The sequence below is a fragment of the Lactuca saligna genome, chromosome 9 (genome assembly GCF_052625555.1).
Source record: "Lactuca saligna cultivar CGN05327 chromosome 9, ASM5262555v1, whole genome shotgun sequence".
Lineage (NCBI taxonomy): Eukaryota > Viridiplantae > Streptophyta > Magnoliopsida > Asterales > Asteraceae > Lactuca > Lactuca saligna.
This window is the reverse complement of record NC_136425.1, coordinates 86,917,333-86,940,760: the sequence shown is the minus strand read 5'-3', so window position 1 is coordinate 86,940,760 and position 23,428 is coordinate 86,917,333. Positions and strand designations below refer to the sequence as shown.

Genomic DNA, 23,428 nt, shown 5'->3' with positions numbered 1-23,428 from the left:
GTGACAATTCCTTTCAAGAGATTTTATTTTCCAGCTTCTTTATTTCTCCCCCAAATGTTGGAAAATATGATTCATCAAAATAATAATCATCAAGTACAGCTATAAATAAATCTCCGATTGATGATTTTAAATATTTTACTATAGATGGAGATTCATATCTAACATAAATTCTCACTCTTCTTGAGGACTCATTTTTGTGAAGTGAGGTGGAGAAATGCATACATAAATTGTACATCCAAACATCCTTGGATGGTAAATATTTGGTTCCTGATCGCAAACCAGTTGAACAGGGGAGAACTCATGATAACTAATTGGCATTATGCATATAAGTGATGTTGCATGTAAAATTTCATGCCCTTATGTTGATTAGGAAGTTTATAATGCATTAGTAATGGTCTTGCAATTAATTGAAGGCGTTTGATTAACGACTCAGCTAAACCATTTTTTGTATGAACATATGCAACAGGATATTCAATAGTTATCCCAATCGACATGCAATAGTCATTAAAAGCTTGTGATGTAAATTCTCCAACATTGTCAAGTCAAATTTTTTTTAATCGGGTAATCGGGAAAATTTTAATCGGGTAATCGGAAAAATGTGCCCTTAGGCAAATTATTTATGCAAGTAATCTTGCAAAAACCAAATTATGACTAGACAACGAGCACACATGTGACCATCTAGTTGACGCGTCAATTAAAACCATAAAATATCTAAATGGTCCACATGGTGTTGGATGAATTAGTCCATATATATTCTCTTGAATTCTTTGTAAGAAACTAAGACTTTCATACCCAATTTTGTTCAATGATGGACTAGAAATTAATTTTCCTTGAGAGCATGCTACACAATTCATTATCTTGAAAAATCTTCTAGTTTTTCAAGGAATGACCACTTGAATTTTCATTTATTCTACATACCATAATTGATCCGGGATGGCCCAACCGGTCATGCCAAACTAGTAAGGTAATATCATACCTTTTTTATTTTCAATAACATGAATCATTGTAATATTTTTAATAGCATGAATCATTGTAATATTTGTATAGTAAAATCCGGAAGACAATACAAGTAATTTTTACAAAAAAACTTGTCTTATCCGATATCATTTTTGTAATGTTGAGATAATTTTTATTACCATCATTAGTTGTTTCAATAGGATATCCGTTAGACCGAATATCCTTAAAACTTAATAAATTTCTTGGTGATTTTAATAAAAATAATGCATCACCAATTGTAATTATTACCACTTGTGGTAATACTATATTCGCTCTTCCAGAGCCTTCATTCTTGGTGATTTAGATGAAAATAATGCATCACTAATTTGTAATTAGTGTCCCTTGTTGTAATATTATATTCGCTCTTCCGGAGCCTTCAATCATTTTTGCATTACCTGTTATTATATTTACATTTGATTATCTAATTGATAAGTAAGCAAAATATTTTTCATTCTTAAAAATGTTATGTGGTATTGCATTGTCTGCAAGAAACATATCTTCCTTATTTCTTTTGCGAATATCCATATTTCTTTTCAATAAATAAATAAAATACAAGAAATATTCGACTTAGAGAAATAAAGTCATATTTTATTAATTTAGGAAGATTGTGACGTCATCATTTCTCATGAAACGAATACGACATAAAAACATAATAAATGTCATGAAACAAAACTACACATTTATTCTGATCAATCACCATCCATATCACCACTTGTCCCTTCGGGGTAGACAAGAAAATCGACAACATCCAAATGTGTCATTTCTGGTTGATCTTCATGGATATCACTTTGAATAAAATTTGTTTTGATATTTTTCTTTATATTTTAGAGAATCTTGATAAAGATCAACAAAATGCTTTGGTAAGCAGCATGTACAAGACTAACGATCAGTCATTCCACATTAGTGATAAACATTTTCCACCTTTGTTTTTCCTTGACCACGTTTATAATTAGGATGTGGATTTTTGTTATTTTCCAACTTCTGGTGGTTACTTGTAATCTTGTTATTTTTATGATAATCATGATAACCTTCATGACCTCGGTTAGATCCACGACTATTATGATTATATAATGTTGCATTCACTTCAGGGAATGCACTAGAACCGGTCGGGATTAATTGGTGATTTTTCATCAATAAATCATTGTTTTGTTTAGCCACAAGTAAGCATGAGATTAATTCATATTTATTTTAAACATTTCTCATGATATTGCTACTGCAAGAGCATGTTAGTACTATGAAACTAGAGAAAGTTTTCTCTAGCATTGTTTTCCATAATGAAAATAGAAATCAAAATAAAGACTTGTATGTTAAGGAATTGTTAGTTAAGAAATTCCATAAAATAAGTTGTAAGCATTGTACATGTAAAATTATAAAAAATACATACCTGAAAATTACAAGAACAATAAGGAGGTAGAGCTCTATGGTAGAGTCGTGCTGATAACGTGTTATAAAATATGATCAAATAACAAGATAAATTATAAAGTAAATAAAGACAAGAGAGTAGAGAAAACTTTTATTCCAATACTTGTGATGAAATCATCAAGTGCCTAATACATATGGTCACTAATTATACTATCCAAATAAGAAGAAAGATGAGCTATAATATGAATGCACATTATGATGGTGTATTATTACATTCATAAAACACATTGAAATGGTTGTTACTAATGCTAAATAATGATAGAGAGTTATGGGAGAAATGGAGAATCCAATGGTCATTCACAAACTAATATTTTATAACACTTTTTGAGTTTTTTAGACGGATGCAGTGGGCCTGACCTACTCTATAAGCCCATTTAATTCCACAAATCATTTCATTTGTATTTTCTATGCCTTCGGTAAAAATACTATCCATTTTTAATTCTTTTTTAACACGTAAACAAAAAAATTAATGAATAAACAATTACAAAATCTATATTTATTAATGCGAACGTAACAAATCAAGTGTTTTTACTAAAGCATTATATTTCTAGAAAATAATTACCAACTAATGGTATTTGGAATTTATTTACCAAAACAATTGTAGTTATTAAAGAAATACTAAAAAAGCCTTTCTCCGTAAGTTTCTTAAAATCTCTCTCTACTCTCCATATATCCTCTAAAGTCTTACTTCCCTTGTTATTCAACTTAAGTTGAAGCCTTAACTTAAGTTGAAGCCTTGTATATCGACATCTCCTAAAGCAAGTTGTTAGACCGGAGAGAGTCGGTGCGGGAATGAGGGGTAGGGTCTTTCCCGCTCCGATGAACACCGCATCGGAGGTGCGGGAGGAAGTGGGATGAGGGTTGCCGCATTCTTGCTCCGATGGAGATTTGATAGACTTTTTTTTTTTAAACAACCGTTAAAAAACGGTAAATTTTGATTTTTTTCTTTTTTTTCCATTTAAAATGTTTACCCTCTACAACTTTTATAAATACTCATACTCATTTACCTTCAATCAAACTCTGGCCTATATTTTTTCAATAAAAAAAAAATGAATCTCGACAATCAAACTCTAACCTCAGGTAAAAAAATAAAAAATAATAAAATAATAAAAAAAAATAATAAAAAAAAAACTCATGTTTCGAGTTTAAGCACCCCTACTCGAAACATTTTTGCTATAGATTTATCATCACAATGAGTTTAACGTCCCCAACTCGATGCTCTCATTCAATCTCCACTACAATTTCAATACCAAAATGTTAGACAATATTACCCGGTCCAAGTTCCAAATGTTACTCCGCAAATGTTTTCAAACTTTGTTGTTTTCCCCGATCAACATTCGCCAAATCAACCTCAAACTCAAACCCAACCCCAAACCCAAACCCATCTCATACCCGAACCCAACAACAATTCCAACTTGTCGATGAGTTGGATGACTCGGAAGAAGAAGAGATGGTTACTGAAACTCAACTCACACCACCCCCACAACGACACAAAGAAAAACAACAAGCGCGCGAGGGTGTCGCACAACCGGGAAGACAAAAGCGATACCAAGGCTTCCACAAGAAGAGTTAGTTTTGGTAAAAGCTTGGGTTGACATTTCTGAGGATTCGAAGACGCGAAATGCACAATCGGTATATCGTTTTTTTGGTTTTGCATTTTAAAACGGTTTTGGGAGGAGCTAGGAAAAGATAGGGACTACCATACGAAACATCAAATGAATTCGAAGTTTTGAAAAATAGCAAGGGGTTTCAAAAATAAATGAGTTGTACAACAACCTAAAAACCTAACGAAAAAGCGACGAAGGCGACGAAAACATACTTCAAGAATCTTTGCAATTTTACCTTGAGGAAGTCAGAAAACCATTCAAGTGGCACGATTGTTGGAAATTATTGGTTAAAAGTCATAGGTGGAAAAAATACGAGCAAGATTTCAATTTTTGAGTACAACAGTCAAAGCGAACGAAAACGGGCTCTAGTGGTTACACAACTTCTCCGATGTTCAGGTCGGTCTAGATTTAAATCAGGAGGACGAAATCGAGCTAGAAGAAATTGTCCGATTGATGGGTAGGGACAAAGCAAAGAGGAATGGAAAAGGGATTTCTTTGGGTGCATCGGATTTCAGCATGGACCTTGACGAAATGCGGAAAATAACAACGTTGTTTGATCAATATAATCTTAATTTCGTTGAATGTTTGGCGTTCGATAAAGAAAAAAAAAAGAAGCAAAGAAGGAATGTGCGGAGAGACAAGAAATGGATGATATGAAGTTTTTTGATTTTTTGTTTGTGTTTTTTTAATATTCTACTTTTTTAAATCTTAGGTTTATTGTAATCTTTATTTTAACTAGGGAAGAACCCCGCTTTGCGGGGTTAGACACGCCAAAAAAATCGAAAAGCAACATAGCTTAGCCGAATCCATTTATGCACATTATGCAGTAAATCCTTCAAGAATTTCATTCAGTAAAAATCATTGCATAAATGATGTTCAAAAGACCTAGATACCTGTCGGTTACGAAGAAAGTAATTCATAGAAGTTTATATATACACCTATCAATTGACTTGATGAGAAAAAAAAAGGAAACATGTCCGTACATGATGCAGTTTCTAATCCATTCTCTCAATAAATATGTTTGCAATTATAGGGCCATTTTGGGAATCCTTCTTCTTTAGCAGACATTATATCCTGTTAACCTTCAGTTGATGTCAAAAATCCATGGACCATTGAGGTTTAATCCAAACCTACTTCCAAAGGGACATTGAAATAACACATAGAAGGTCAGAAGCAGAAAAAAACAAAATCAATCCATGTGATTCAAAATCAAGTATCAATACACATACCGAATTAAAATAAAATAGAGGAAGTAACACACCTCAAAAATCTTAAATTCTTTGATACGCATCAAATGTTCTTACATTCTTGGACTTGATGTGGCTAGCATCAAATGTGCTATTGGCTTCCATGCTCTCATCAGACCTTCCATTTGATAATAACTGCTAAAAATATATAACGATTTTATTGCAAATTGGCAAAAACAAAGCAAAATAAAGTTTGTACATAGTTATTATCAAAAGGAAAGTCTGATAAGAGAGTTCAAAAGTAAGCTTAGTTTTCCCTAATATGTTGAGAAAAATTTATGTACAACAGATTGATAATGATTACTTCTATACCTTAATGAAGCAAGCTACAAATGTAGCGGAAAAGCTATTTGTGAATCCACTGAAGTCGTTGCTTCGTCCATGAACATCACCTGTTGTGTTTCAGCATCACCCACCAGTTATCCCCATTATCCACAACTATAGAAAAAACCAATACATATATCTATATATATTCTATCGAGCATTTGCTTGTGTATTAACCAAGAAATTGGGCCTCTGGATCAGTTTTTCCAGTACCTGCAGAGTCTAGTTTACCAGATTTTGAAGCTATTACATAACTAAATTGGCATCGTTCAAGACTCTGCAAAAAAATGCAATGTATAAGGTTAATATTAAGATGGACATATAGAAGTTGTCATGAATGGTCCATAGAAAAATAAAAATTACATAGGTACCCTCCAAATCTCTTCATCATAATGTTGGCTAATAGGGGCGATATTGCTTTTCAGAGTGCCTTCAAAAAGGATTGGTTCCTGAGGAATGATCCAAAACCGAGACCTGAGATCATGGAGTCCGAGGGTGGAGATGTTGATTCCATCAATGATTATGCTTCCACCAGAAGGCTCCACCAACCTCAACAAAACCTAAATTAGAGTTGATTTCCCACCTCCAAGTCTACCAACCACACCAATCTTTTCACCTTCTCTAATGCTTAGTGTTTTCTTCTTCCCAAAGCTCAGACTAACTGTATTCAGAAATGAATGTGTATAAATATCAATACAGACACTAAAAATTTACTATTTTCGTATTTAGCTACAGATAAATGAGCTTCATTTACATTATATTATTCTTAGTTCTTAGTTTTTACCTTAGAAATTTGCAAAATGTTAGGATTTAAATGGGAAATAAATTACCAGAGAGTTCCTTCATTGCTGATTGGTGATCCAATATTTCAGAATAAGATCTATTAAACATCCGAAATCGTGGACCTGGAGTAAGAATTATAGATATATAATTATATATCATATCTGTAGAGTTTGCAAATTACTGAAATCTATAAGATTAAAATTAGGGCTAGAAATCGTACAAATCAAGATATAGAGTATGGTTTAGAGAATGAAATCGAAAAACAAACCTATTGCAAGAAACACAACCGATTGAAAACAGAGAGGGGTTTAATCGATGAACCTGAGATGCTTTGTGATAACTATCTTTCCTGATGCATCGAAGCTTGAATGAAGAATGTTTGTTAACCCTTGTGGAAGAAAGGGGGATAATGGGATTATTTTTGAAGCTTTCGATCGATCTACCTGGGGCTCTTGTGAGAGTGAAAGTTCGCAGAGGAAGATGAGTTGGTAGCATTATCATATCCCAAACCACACATCTGGAAGGCAGCATTGCAGTCATCATGATTAAACGGCTTCAGGAGGTTACGGACAACGGTGGAGAAGCAGTAGAGTTCGACATCTTTCTGTGGTCATGGTCAGGAAATCAAATTAGAAGAAGAATACGGTAGGTTTGTTGGCGGTGAAGGGAACAACTTCGAGGAGGGGTAGAAGATTGACGATGGATGGAGAAGTACCTTGGTGAGGTACTATGTGGAAGGAGGAAGAAGGAAGGAGTTGTTCGTCGTTTGAGAGGAGGCAAAGAAAATCGAGAAAGATAATGGAAGAAACCGGAGGCAGTGGGGAAGAGAAAGAGACGGTGAGTTGGTGACATCAATGATATTCAAATCAAAACACGTGTGGCTCTTCTCTATGCCAACACCACGTAGACAATAGAGACAGAGGTAAATGTACGTGTAATCCACTATCAGATATACATAAAAACATACAAATTAAAAAAGCAAGGCAAAAAAGAAAAAAGGAATCAACAAATTGTCAAATAGCACCCAAAATACATTCCATTCGAAAATAGGAAGGACAGATAGAAAGCGAGGGGTATTAATAATTAAGGGACCATTTTTGTCAATCCCTTAGCCACTTTACTGTAGCTAAGGGTACACAATTTTAATATATTGTATAATTAATGAAATGCATTTTCTTATTAATTAATTTTTTTGTTTCATATTAATTAAAAAATTATAAATCATAAAAATGAATTAATTTTATTTAAAAAATAAAAAATAAAAAATAAAAAACAAATAGTGAGGGAAGTTTCTCACTCATTCATTGGGTTTAGGTGAAAGAAAGGAAAGTGAGGGAAAGGGTGTTATGGCCCACAGTGTGACATCTCGAAAAATTTGGATCAAGTAAGGTCTAAATTGTAACCATGTGCAAGTAAATTCACAACGTAGTTTGTTTCAATAAAATATTACAAACCAAGAGGGCATTGTTTATATAAGTTAATATAATGTATGCTTAGGAAACCTTTTCGTAATTAACCTTGAAAATCAACAAACCATAAATAAAATCACACATTAACAAAATACCCCCCCCCCAAAGACTGAAATCACCCCCTTAGTGGGTGATCTCTAAACTGAAAACCCTTCCATGTGCCATGACAAAACCAAAAACATCAAGATGGATTAGTGTAGGACCGAAATCTCCAAGAAACAAGGCATTAGGACCGAAAACACTTTGAGTAGAGACTTAGGACCGAAATCAACATCAACAAAGGACTCCTAGACCGAAATCACATGTGATTTCGATCATACAAGGGGATTTCTAAGTTGTTTTCGGCTGGAAATGAGGATAAGAGTGTTGACTTTGTGATTTAGACGCCTTCCTCTTTTCCCATACAATTTTATACCCAACATATATCCATGTATTACCCCACAATTAACCAAGTATACATCATGTCACATTCCCTTCCTATCTTTGGACGAAGTCATACCCAAAACCTCACCATTTCTCCATTTTTCACTTCCTGTTAACTTCCTTCTTCTCTCAAGGATTCATTTTCAAGTTTCAAAGGATTTTAAGCTCCAAGTTCATCCTTCGATTTTTTGTAAATGTTTACATAATACCCTAGTGCTTATGTACAATTTTATGTTGGTTTCATCCTCTTTACTTCATCACTCCAAACAACTCACACATCCACTCAAGGTGAGTTCATACCCCCGTATTTTTCAAGTTTTTTCATGTTTTTAGGGGAGGGGGGATACAAGTAAAACTTTGTTTATCACACAAATATTTACATGTTTTCATCTTTATGTTAAAGATAAGATATTATATGCATAATATATGGTTAATACTAGTTTTTGTACAATTATTTGATATATATATATATATATATATATATATTAGTTTGAAATGCAAAACTAACAAAACTAACATAATCTATGTTATAAAATCATAAGAAAATTTATGATTTGTAAAACTACATGGTTTATGAAGCTTTTTTTTTCTAAAATATAACTTATAACCAAGGGAGTACATTCTAGTTAGTTTACTACTTTGTGGGTTACAACCCAAAAGATAATGTTTTGACCTTACATTTTGAAACTAGACAAGATAATTACTACAATTTTATATAAATGGCTATATAAATGTTCTTAACAAACAAACATGATAAACTATAATTGGTATAGTTTGGGGAGTCACAAAACTACACTTTCATTTCAGAAGAAACATATAACTATTTACTGGTATAATTATTTCATTTACAAGAAAACGATTTTTCAAGTACAATAGACGTAAACTAGTTGATACAGACTTGTGAGATCTTTAGCTTCACTATACCCACCAGAGTACACAACTAAGTCCTGAATTATAACCAGAGTCTCCTGTAAGGAGAGTGTGACACTTGTGTGTAGATATATATGGGATTAACAACCCCACACCTCAGTTGTTCGCTACAGTTAGACCGGCCGGTCTATGGTGACAAATGTCTTCCAGTTCCGACACCTGAAGAACGTCATAGCAGGCCAACTAGTCGTTAGCATGGTTATGATAACTCACATTAGAGTATTAACAGAACATATTGGTTTATGGGTTAGAGTACACTTAAATAGTTTCCAAAAAGATAAATCTTACTAAAACTATTTTCCAGTACGGCATCACTTACATTTCAGTCTTAGGGTTAAGAGTACAGTTCATATTTACGAAAATATTAGATTTTAGAGAACATACATTGTCATTTTACAAGGAAAAATACAAAGGAAATACATACATTTTAGTCTTGGGTATAAGACGTACAACTCGTTTTTAAAGAAAATATCGGATTTTCTAGAAGCATACAAAACCAATTTTACTCGAAACAGTTACAAACCTTCTCATACAAAACACTTATGAGCTCACCAACTAAATTGTTGACACATTTTCAAATTCACTTGTATTATCAGGAAACTAGTAAACAGGTGTTCACAAAAGTTTTTGGTGGATGGAACGTCGTCGCATCTTGTTATTCATTTTTGTCATACACTTTTGATTATCATGTAAACAATGCTTTCGTGAACAAAAATGTAAACTTATTTAATATTCAATGTAATGGTTATTATGCTTTGATCTCTATTATTCAATTGTTATAATATTGTACATGAAGTCATCCGCCCCCAGATGTTTCCGTCGTTCTGGTTTGAGGGTGTGACAGATTGGTATCATAGCATTGTTTATTGTGAACTAAGTATATCAAACCGTTTAAGATATACAACTATAAATACAATGGGGCTAAAATACTCTGACTAAAAGTATACTTTTTAAATATAAGTATTTTTATAAGAGTATATGTACATGCATACATCCCAGAAGCAGTGTCAAAATAAGAACTATATAAAAGTATTTAGATAAGTTGAACGTTACGATTAAACCTACCTAGTTATGTAATCATATCTGGGAATTTCTTTTTTTATACACATTTGACCATTTAACTAGTATATGTGTTCACATATTACCATTATCACCGACTAAAGCAAGTGACGATGGTAATATGTGAACACATTTAACAAATTAAATTGTCAAATGTGTGTACAAAAAGAAAAAGTTGTTTAAATATGAATAAAACGAAAAGTTAATTACTCTATAAGTCATTTTCCCCACTTTTAATAGTGATTTTATTTTTCATATTTGTTTGTATTATTTTTTTTTAAACGTTATTTTTAAAGTATCCATAATGTCTTAAATATTGATCAATTCTAAACTTTACATTTTAATTAATAAATGTGTTTTTATTTGTGAAATATTTTATATAACATCTTATATTTTTTATCTTTTGTTTTTAAGCAGATATAATATTTTTAAATTAAATAGTATCTAACAATAAAATTAAATAAATTAAATAGGTAACAATAAGTATGGAATGTCTTTTAAAAAAATAAAAATAACATATTATGTAGCAAATATAGAAAAAAAATATGTATACATATGATGTAATGTTTTAAAATTATTACAACTTTTTAATACTTTTTAATTAGATATTTATAAACTTTTATTTTGTTTAATACAAAGTTTTAAACTAATATTTAAAAAAGTATTTTAAAATTTTATAGAATAGTATTAAATTGTCATACAAAATGTATGAAGCACTTTAAAAATATTGTAAAAGAGAGTTTAGAAATAATTATATAAAAGTAATAAAAAAATTATATGAAAACTTTTTAAATAATAATAATAATAATAATAATAATAATAATAATAATAATAATAATAATAAATTAAATTAAATTAAAAACATGCAATAAAAATTTAAAACATTTATAAAATATTCGGTTTAAAAGCACTTGTATTAAAATTATATGAGAATATGAAAAAAAAAAAATTAAATACAAGCAAAATTTAAAATATTGTATAAGAAGAAACTATAGGAAAAAAAATATCTTAAAATATTGTAAAAATTATAAAAAAATATTAAAAATTTTACAAAAAAAATATTCACATTTAAACAACTTTCTTTTTTTATACATATTTGACCAATTAACAAGTTAAATGGTCAAATGTGTATAATAATAATAATAATAATAATAATAATAAGTTACCTAAATATAAACATGACAAAAAAGTAATTACTATGACAAGTTATTTTCCCCGCAAAAAATCATCATTGACACTCCAGATACCATTAATCATGTATTGGTGTTTTTTATTTTAATTGACAAAAAAGTAATTACCAAATGTGTAATAAAAACAAATAGTATGTATTTTCCGAATTAAAAAAGTAAGTTAGGGATCAAACGTGCAAATTACTCTAAACCATAGGGATCATTCGTGTAATTTACTCTAAAATTTAATGTAAATGGAATGGTGTTTTTTCAAGTTTTTAGAACTAGGATAGCTTCGTTATCTATTGAGCAGTACCCATTTTAATCCTTCTGTCCATGAAAGTTTGATTATTGGTGTCAATAATCGAATTTTAAGACATTAGCTTTCATAATTCACATGTAAAATGTTATGAATTAGATATAAAATTGATGGAACCTAGCGGTTGTTGATTTTCAAGAAAATTGTTGATTTTTCATATTACTATTTAGACGCACAAGCACAAGCATTATGTCTTCTATGGGAAGCTTTTTGTATAAACCTTACACAAGTTATAATGTTGTGTGGATTGTTTTGCATCGTTCGCTATAAATTGTTTTGTTACTAATATATTTTTCCATGAATTGGTTGGTTGTTACAAGCAGGTCCATTGTAGAAAGTGGACAACATGGATGGTCGTTGACGGTCTAAAGGGCCCAAAATTCGAGTATATATATATTATATATAAAAAAAAATTAAATTATCTAAAAAATACAAAGAGAAATATTTTTCATTAAATTAGTTATTTTGTAACGTTGTGACCATATATGTGATTTTTTTAATAATAATAGTCAATTTTATGACGATGTATCTATTTTTTATTTAATTTTTAATATATTTGTGACTTTCGGGACCCATTATCTATTTTCACCATGGGCTCGCTATATCTTTGGAGTGGCCAGATAGTTGTAAGAAGGAGGGTTGGGTTGCTATGTTTTATGATGTATAGCGGGTCATGCGTATTAATATTATACTAAAACAAAATAATAAATCATCATTTTAGATGAGATTGTTATCATTTAGTAATTAAATTTGGAAGTACTACTAATATTTTTAAAAATATCATCCCTTAGTAGGAAAATCAACATCAAATTATATGCAACATCTTAAGTACGTAGTTGCATGCAAAACTACATTTAACTCATTACATATGTAACTTCTTGTAAAATTACAAATCATGTTATCAAATAATGCATTTTGAGATACTAAAAAAATCGTGTTGATCGATTTAAGGTAAATAGTAATAGGGTTGATTGGTGTGGTGATTCTGATCTTGAATGTTACTCTAACCTGTAGTCAATTTTTTTTTCTGTCGATTTTATTTTTTTTTCTTCTTGTTTCCTATCAAATTTTGTACCTTCTAGCCTAGTTTTCTTTTAATGTCAACTTGCCGTTCAAAAAAAAAGGTATAGATGATTTTTGGTTTTTTTGAGTTTATCAAGAATCAAAAAATGACGTTACATTAAAGCAATACAATCACTCACAGTCAAACACAAGATGATCAAGAAAAAAATCATGTGAAATTATTCATCTAAATCAACATCAATTTATAATAAAGAACTAATCATGATATCCATTAACTAAAAAGTAATGCAAGGTATGGGGATGTAACAAAAAAACAATGTAAAGTAGGGTATGTATGTTTCCGTCGACTCACCTCAACTTCTAGCTTAAAGAATCACTCTTTACTTAGTGAAAGTAATCCTCAAACTATATATATATATATATATATATATATATATATATATATATATATATATATATATATATATATATATATATATATATATATATATATATATATATATATATATATATATATATATATATATATATAGAGAGAGAGAGAGAGAGAGAGAATATTTTACTAAAAATGACCAAAATACCCCATAGGGTCATAAAACTCCCAAACTCTATTTGTTCATTATTAGATTATTTATGAATTATGGAAGTTAAACTAGGTCAAACATAAAAGCTAAACGCCAAGAAATGTTAAATATTGTATCATCACATAATGTTTTACTTGTCGGGTCCACATCTCGTTCTACCCTACGTGTTGTGTTCATCTCGAGAACATGTCATGTACTTTTACCATTTCCCATTTTGACATCATAGTTTACATATTGCATCACGTTCTTCGGGAAACTCGTTGCATTCTTTACAACATATTATTATTCCAAATTTCACTTCATTTAGCCAATATAATATGTATATACACTTGTGTTTCCTGGTGCTTCATTTGTACACCCGCAATGATTTCCCAAATCTATCTAGAAAGCATTTGTGTAGGTTTTAATCTAGAGTTTCCATTCCTAATCGATGTTTTAATAGCTGGAAGTTGGCTTTCTGACCAGTTCCACCACCATGGAAACTCGTCAAATCGGATGTCTATCAGAGCAGTTTGTGACTTATGAAACCGGTTACATTAGGTATGAGTAACTAGAAAAATAGGTCAACAAACATTTTATGTCCCCTTCAAGCCAAAAAAAATCACATACCTTTTAAACCAAAACCTAAAAGCTTGATGGGTTACCGTATCATTACCCCAAATTTAACAAATCAATCAGTTTACTTTAGTTGTTTTATGCTTCACATTTGTTGACTAAGCAAAAAGATGATGTGATTATAATTCTACAACATTTTCGTTAAATTGAACATTTTCTTAGACTTCTCAAAAGCGTAAGTGGTTCATTACCCCAAATGGTATACGCAAGACAATGAAGGTTTCCTTTTAGAGTTACACTCCTTTTTGTCTTGCTTACAACATTTTCAGATGATTAGTCACTTGAGCAACGAAAGCTTTGCACAAAATCATGATTCTTTAAGAGAAAAAAAATACGAAAAATTAATACTAAATGTTCAAATTAAACAAATATTAGTTAACTATGATTATTTGTGAAAGTCACATCAGTTTTTTACCTACTCAACAAATAAAAAATAATACACACGTGAAACAAACTCAAAGATTCATTAAATTTATAATAAAAATACAAACTTAACGAGTTAATCAAGAAAAAATAAAATATAATATCAAGCTCAAAATTTTATATAAATTGTATTTATTTTAAAATTTGCCCTCTGTTTGAAACATTAAGATCTCGTGTCCTATTGCACTTTGATGTGTCCAAACTATCAAGCCCATTAAATTAATAATGTTCAAACACTCGGCCCATTCAAATAATAGTGGGCATGACCCACTCAATAAGCCCATTTAAAGTTTTTTTTTATTTATTTGACTTCATTTTAACAGTATAAAATGAAACAAAACTTTTCAATGAAAACACAATTACTAGATCGATATTTATAAGACGTAAAAATCAGTTCAAATTTGGTAACAAATTGATTGGCTAATAGCCTAACGTAAAGTTGTATCCTACACCTTACATATATGTAGTTTCTAAAAATTCTATTGAACTCTTAACATATGTTTGTTTACAAAATTATACTAAATTCCTTGGATATGTAATTCCTTCTGAAACGTCTTTGTAAAGAAACTTATAAATAAATAAATAAACATTTAAAGGGAAAAAATAGCGTTAGCAACAGAAACCTATTGCATTTTTCAGAAAATATATACTTACGTATATAAAAGAGTACAGTTTTCTTATAGTTGTACATATTTAAAAAAAAATGATATATATATATATATATATATATATATATATATATATATATATATATATATATATATATATATATATATATATATATATATATATATATATATATATATATATAGGGTTGAGTTCATGTAAGACAAGATGATTTTGTGAGACAAGGGGACCAATTGATGATCATTGATTAAAAAAAAAAGAGGGCTGAGATTAAAATAGAAAATCCAATGGGAGGCGGTGGCAAAATTGAAATTATCTTGAAGTCCATGCTTAATTGAAATACACAGAGGGGTAGAGTTGTACTTTTCACTCAATAGATTAGATCTGATCACTTCACCGTTCACTTCATTCTTCTCCCCAATTTCTTTGAGTTCGTTAATATCCTTCTCCCCCTTTCAAATTCTTCTCGATCAAAATCATTCATCCATCTTTAATCCATAGTTTTCCAACAAAATTCCCTAATAATCGCACTCATCATCAAGAAAACGAATGGATTTGTACTCAGAAAACCCTGGCATTGACAAAACCATAGGATTGAAAAACCGTAGCCTCTTATTCGAGTTTTAGTTGTGAAAAACATTAGAAATCGCACATTCATCACAAATTATCGATGGTTCAACTGAATCATATTCAGATTGCAGGTATTTTAAGATATAATTTGATTTAAGGTGTTATTTTGATTGATTAATTAGAGCATCTGATGAAAAATCATAGCTTCTTATTTGAGTTTTAACTGTGAAAAACACTAGAAATCACACATTCATCATAGATTATTGATGGTTCAACAGAATCATAGTCAGATTGCATGTATTTTAAATTTAATTTGATTTTAGGTGTTATTTTGTTTGATTAATTTGATGGTCTAGTAAAAGTTAATTAATTTTGTGCTAGATAACTTGATATTATACATATTATGATTTGATAAGTCAGATCCTGCTTCATTTTTACATTTTGGGTGTTCTTTTGTTAGAAACTACTTTCTTTAAACCTTTCACTATGATATAATATGAAATATTCTGAAATTATGTGTCACATTACAGGTTAAACATTATGATTGTGTTGGAAACAATTTGTTTGTATGCTTTTTGTTAAATGATGTGTAATATCTGATCTTATACATTCTTGTTTTATTGGAAACAACTTTGCTTTGAACCTTTTCGTGAAGTATTGTAATAGTAATTGGTTAATGATGAAGCAATGTCATATATTCTAAATTTATGTGTCATATTCTGATTTAAAATATGTAATATTCTAAGTATTATGATTAGTTTTGAGTTCTAACGTTATTCATTTGATTAATTAGATAATGCAGTACACATACATTGAAATAAGTTTTAATACATAAATATCTAGGCATTATGATTTAACAAAATTTCTTATTCCTTGTCATTTGGATTTTCAAGTTTACGATTCTGATTATGAAACCATATAAAATTTTGGGTCATCAACCATTCCTAAATAAAAGAACTGAAGCTAATTATTCTAGCAAATGACTTATTCTACATAATTGGATTCGGATTCTACATTTAGAGTTATATATTCATTGTTTTATCTTAGCGTATGATTTTGAGTTAATGTGTTATAATCGTCAAATTTATCTCTCTGTATGATTTTGATATAATGTATACACCTATAAAATATTCTATAAAACTATGTGTTTTGATTATATTATAGTTTTTAGTCAAAATAATGAATCAGTGTCATATATTCTGAAATTATGTCATATTCTGATTTTAAGTATGTAATATTCTAAGTATTATGATTAGTAAATATTGAGTTCTAATGTTATTCTTTTGATTAATTAGATAATGTAGCACACATACATTAACATAAGGTTTAATACATAAATATTTTAGGCATTATGATTTAACATAATTTATGATTCCTTCTCATTTGGGTTTTCAAGCTTGTGATTCTGATTCGAAAATCAGATCAAGTTTTAGATCACCAACCATTCATAAATTAAAGAAAATGAAGCTTGTTATTCCAGCAAATGGCTCATTCTACACAATCGAATTCAAATTTTACAACTAGAGTTGTTATACGTAACGTATAATACTATAATCTCTTCACGATTTTATCTTAGCATGTGATTTTGAGTTAATGTGTTGTAATCGTCAAATTTATTTTTTCTGTATGATTTTGCATTAATATATTCATGTATGAAATATTCTATAAAACTCTATTTTCTGATTATAGTATAGTTTTTAGTCAAAATCATTGTGTATCTTCAACAATGTATTCTAATTGAGATATTTTACTGTAAAATTATATCTAAAAGTCACGATGTAATGGAATATAATATTATACAACCTGTCATTTAAACCTTGATTTATATAGAATATATGAAATCATTAGGATATTTGCATCTAGATGTTAACTATATAAGTAACTCAAAATTGTCATGATTATAGATTTTGAGTTATTTGAAAACTCAAAATCAACAAAAGTGTTCTAATCTGCACACTAGTTCTTTAGGATCTCATTAAAAATTTTAAGTTATTATTTTTGTGCTAAAAATTTTAGAATAAAAGTCTATTTTAATTATTCTTATAATGTTACAAATTTTTTATGTATGTTATATTAATTGAATGTAGTTTGTATATTCTGGATATTTTATTCTAATAAATATTCCATTACATTGATTTTACTTTTCATGATGCAGGCAAACTAAATGCTAACCTACATGTGCACTAATTGAACAATCTATGCAGTTTGGATAATATGATTGAGCAAAGGATCTTAATATGGTGCAAGAAAGGATGTAATGGAATGAGGATTGTTGATCGACATGATAAAATATTTGCAATAGTTTAATCGTTATTAAGAGTATAATTCTCTTTGAATGTTGGCTATATTTTTAATATTTTGAACAATATGTACGGTTTAATGTTTGGTAAACAATAGTTATGGTTTGAAGGTTTGAAGATTGATGAAAGTTAAATAAAACAATATGATGTTTGGACAATAGTTATATGTTAAAGAATAATATATGTAGTCTTATAGTTTATTTCATGTAATGATAGTAATGTCTTTCACATCTAAGATGAATTTAAAATTAACGATTGTATGTATAATATTCTATTAGAATAATAATTTATGTTTTCTGTTATAGTAAGTATATGTATAATACTCTAATAGAATAATGTTATGTGTTGTTTTTTATCATAAATTAATGTTTTTGTCTTGTTTAGAATTTGCATGATAAATCAAGCTAAATTTTATAAGTAGAGTGAATGATGTTTAAAATCGTTAGAATGATGCAGTTTATGATGTATGATGTTGGTAATATAATAACATAATATTTTATATTTTTATGTTAAATAAGTTAATTCATTTACATGAAAATATTGTGTATATATATAGAATATTCTAATACAATATTGTTGTAAGTTGTATGTTTTCGAATAATGTTGTAGGTTTTCGATTGAATAAATTGATTTATTACATGAAAACAATATGTATATATAGAATATTATAATAGAATAATGTTATATGTTTTATGGTTTTATAATCTATATGTAGTATATTTTATTCTAATAGAATAATGTTATATGTTGCATGTTTTCATAATTTATATGTAGAATATTTCAATAAAATAATGGTTTATTATTTTCTAAGTTATAAGTAGAATATTCTAATACAGTGATGCGTAATTAAATTTAGTTTTTTTTTTTAATTCTCATTAGTATGATATTATTCTAGATATTCTAACCATTCAATAATTAATATTGTGTTGTTAATATATAATATTATGAACTTGTTGTAATATGTACAATTAAGTTACAATATGTAAGATTCTAATATTATATGTAATATTATGATATTGTTATCTAATATTTTGAATTTTCAATTTATAGTATTACAAGAATATATGCAATAATCTATAGGAAACTAAAATAAATTATATGTAAAATATTCTAATAGAGTAATGTTCTAGTTAAATACGTTGGCACTTTTTAATTATATTCATTAAGAGTGATATATAAAAATGATATTTATTTTGAATATAGAATAATAGAATGATATTCTAATTTACAAATCTTGTCATTGATAAACATTAGTGTTACAGGGTATTATACATGTAAAAAGAGCGTTTATAGAATACTTATCTTAAAATTAAAATTATAACATTAAAAAAAAACTTAGTATCATAATAGTAGTTGATTATTTTAACAACAAAAACCAAACTTGAATAAAAATACGATATTTTTACAAAGTGATTAAAACTTAACATGGATTATGATTTACAAAAATATATCCATAACATTTTGGTTATAAAGAATTGTTTGTACAAAACTATAGTAACCCCCAATATATAATTTCAATAAATTACACAATCATATCATAATATTACACATAATTTTAGATTAAACACTAACATGATATTATTAGATGTGTAATATGACAAAGTTAGACATGTAGCAACACGATATCATATATTGAATCAAACTAGTTGATTATTTCAACCAAAAAAAAAATCAAACTAGAATATTCTAAATCCAAACAAAAGAACCATTAGTTGAAATGAATTCAGTGCTTGAATAAGATTTTTCTTCAACGGCATTATTTAGAGCTGCAAAAATAAATACCCGACTAATATTTATCATTATATAATGATTTACAAATTATATTCTAAACACAATATTATAAATAGGAGAAATACGGAATGACATATAGGTAATGGTTTTCAATTATGATAATTAGAATCATGTATTATGTAAACTAATAACAATATGTTGAATTATGTTTTGATCATAATAATTTGCATTTTTTTGAAATTAATCGTGAAACACATAATGTTAAGAGCTTGTATTCTTATAAATTATAATTTTTGTGAACTACAGAAATTAAAGTATGATTAATATTCTAGAATTGTATCTATTTAGACCATTGTATTATCTAGAATCCAAATTAAATCACTATATATCTCTTCATGTAGAATATTCGGAATCCAAACTAAATAACCATAAACTAACATGAGTTCATTGCTAAAGTGAGATTCTTTAGCACCATCACTAATTTGATGTACAAAAAGTATTTGTTAATATTTATTATTGTATAACTATTTACAAAATAATATATTCTAAAAGGAATTTTTTGAATATGTAAGGACGTATTAGTAATGTTTTTCAAGTTATTCAAGTCAGAATAGTATACTATATAGTATGTGATGTAGTAACATTGTGATGAAATGGGGCCAAGTACCTCTTCTGATTCATGCTAAATTGGTCGAAATGCATCATTTACTTCACATGTTATTGATAAGGAGGATAATGACCAACATAAACCTTTCAATAAGATAAGCAAAAATAAAAAAACCAATGAGGAAATATGTTGCAAGCTTCAAGCATCAACATGGTCTGAGATTTCCCTGTCATGCTCACACCAATCTTTCAAACATGCACCATTTGGTGTACTTGTCTTAATATGATGAAAAATATAAACACTTACATCAACCATAATACGATTTGATCATTTAGATGCAAACCAAAGGAAAAGAAATTTTTTAAACGTACCTACATTCATTTCAAGGTTAGTGAAGGTGCATGATCACTTTGACTTTATGTGACAATGCTCTTATGGTGCTTATCTTCAACATATATATGTAAATTTCACACTCCAGCGCCATAAATTGCTACCAAATAGCAATTAATTGTGCACATGTCTAGAGTTTAAAGGTATTATATCTTAAGTTATGATTCATCTCTTAGGCATTTCATCAAACAGTTGGTGTATTAAATAATTACTTAATATAATTCTTTCTTCATCAAACAGATGGCAATCAATTGCTACTGATGGTGAGTTTTTGAATTAACTTTTCTCAAAGTAAAATTCAAACCTTGAAACTGTTCAATATCGATCTAAATTAATGATCAACCGGAGATGATGACAAATTGCTAAAAATTGATTTCTCTAATAGCAAAATTGATGAAGTGAAAATTAAAATCCTTATTTACAAACCTCCTGTAAAAGGAAAATTGATGAAAATAAATCCCTACATATGGTCCTTCTGTAATAGAGAAATTGTTCTATTTTGATGATGAATTGTAAAAAATCATTCCTTATTGATCCTTCTGTAGTTTGTGATTTGTGATTGAAACAATTCTGAAAACGATTGTTGATCAATTGTAAATCTATGAAAAAACAAAAACTTATTGACCGATTGTTGATATCACAGCAGATTAATGAACCAAATTGTCTAAAAAAATTGAATTCTCTTTCATTAAGCCTGTAAAATCACAAATCATTGTAGCATGAGTGACAATTAACGTACAAAACTCATTGCGATTGAGAAAATCATCCGAGGAAATCATCGAATGAAAGAGCGAATCTGATTTTGTACGTTGATTAAGGAAAGATCGTGTAAATCATAGGATTCCATTATATGATTAAAATCTGACTAATCTACCATTGAGTGTTTAATTAAGCTCCTAAATCAGGGTTTTTTTTTTTGAACCACAAGATCAAATTTGATCAAAGACTAATATTTGGCCCCTATGTCTCACAAAATATAGGTGATCCCAAATGAACCTCTACCTCTACCTCTACCTCTCTCTCTCTCTCTCTCTCTCTATATATATATATATATATATATATATATATAGGGTATGAAATAACCTTAAAATAATTGTAGACATATGCTACAAAAAAACAAGAGACGTTATCTTTTTGCTGTATTGTATTTTAGATTCAAAAAATCGTAGACTTCTATCTTCGATTTCTATCAGACTGTAATATTTATCCCAATTCATATAATGGGTTTTAAAATAACAATAAAATTAATAATAACACGATCGATTTTGGTTACAGAGTAATAGATATAGCCACTTTGTGATTTCAATCAAGGGTTAATTAGGAACAAAAAAAAAATTGTGTTCTATAAAACCGATGCAATTCGTAACAACCAAACGAAGCAATATAATGAAGAAGTTTCACACGAAGATATTCATCTAAATCAAAATTACTAGATAATAGATAACTAATCATGAAATCCATTAAATGAAAATTACGATTTTGCAACGATTCTAGCAATTGAAACAAACTGATGTACATCAATTTCCCATAAACAATCACAAATCCTAAATCGGTTATACCATTATAACCATTCTACCAAAACAAAACAACTAACATCTGATAAAATCTTAAATCTAAGAGCTTGTAAACTTGGTGACAGCCTTGGTACCTTCAGAAACAGCATGTTTAGCCAACTCACCGGGAAGAACAAGTCTAACAGCGGTTTGAATTTCCCTGGAAGATAAAGTATTCTTCTTGTTATACCTTGCGAGTTTCGATGCTTCCTGAGCCAATTTCTCGAAAATATCATTGATGAACGAGTTCATGATCCCCATTGCCTTGCTTGAGATTCCGATATCGGGATGAACCTGTTTCAGAACCTTGAAGATGTAGATCTTGTAGGTCTCCACCGACTTCTTGTTTCTCTTCTTCTTCTTGTCTGCTCCGGCGGCGGATGCGTCCTTGGGGAGCTTCTTCTCGGCTCTTGGCTTCTTCTCTGCCGCCACTGCAGGCTTCTTCTCCGCTGCTGCCTTTGGTGCCATTGTTGGTGGGTTTTGACTGTGTGTTTGTGTGTAAGGGGAAGTTAGGAGTTTGAACGAAAGCGTAGTGTGGAGATGCGGTTTATGGGGAGTTTGTTTATGTAGGGTGATGAAGGGTGTGGTGATTGGTTGGTTGTGATTGACGCGGATCGTGATTTTCTACCGTTGATTTAAGAAGTGAATCGTTGGACGGTCAGGATGGTTTGTTGGTATTTGATGATAGATTTGAAATTTTCGGTGTTTTCCATAAAAGTTTCGCTTTTGGCGGTTAAATAAAACACGTGCACTCTCCATTAAAAGTTAAAACATATTTTTTTTATTTTTGAACCGAGTTAAAACTTATGTATTACGAGTTTTTATCGGTATACTATAAGTTTTATGTCATTATTAATATATATCAAACATTAAAGTTAATTTTATACATAATTTTTTTTGAACAGCAAATATTATTAAACATCACCCAAGTAGCATGTAGCTGAAAGGGGAAGATGTGTTACATAAAAAAAACAAGGCCAAAACATAACAAAGTTACAGAAAATAAAAGGAGTTTTCTATCCACTCCTCATAATTACAGATTCCATTTTTACCCATGCACTTAAAATTTGTTCGATCTCATATACACCGATGTGTGCGAACCCTTCAAATTTGTCACTTGGGATACTAACCGTTTCTATGTAATATTTACCGACGATTATAGCAGATATGGATTATCTACTTAATCAAAAAACAAGTTGGAAAACTTTGAAATGTTCAAAGAGTTTAAGCAGTAAATGGATACTCAATTGGGCAGGA

The 23,428-nt window shown here is 29.3% G+C and overlaps 1 protein-coding gene across 1 annotated transcript; it reads right to left on the bottom strand.

Annotated features, from left to right (window-relative positions):
* Window positions 1-22,057: 22,057 nt before the first annotated feature.
* On the bottom strand, window positions 22,058-22,726 carry LOC145017101 (histone H2B.4-like). The gene has a single exon (XM_078975183.1). It carries the CDS (start codon window positions 22,637-22,639, stop codon window positions 22,232-22,234), a length of 408 nt encoding a protein of 135 aa, XP_078831309.1. The 5' UTR covers window positions 22,640-22,726; the 3' UTR covers window positions 22,058-22,231.
* Window positions 22,727-23,428: the final 702 nt, after the last annotated feature.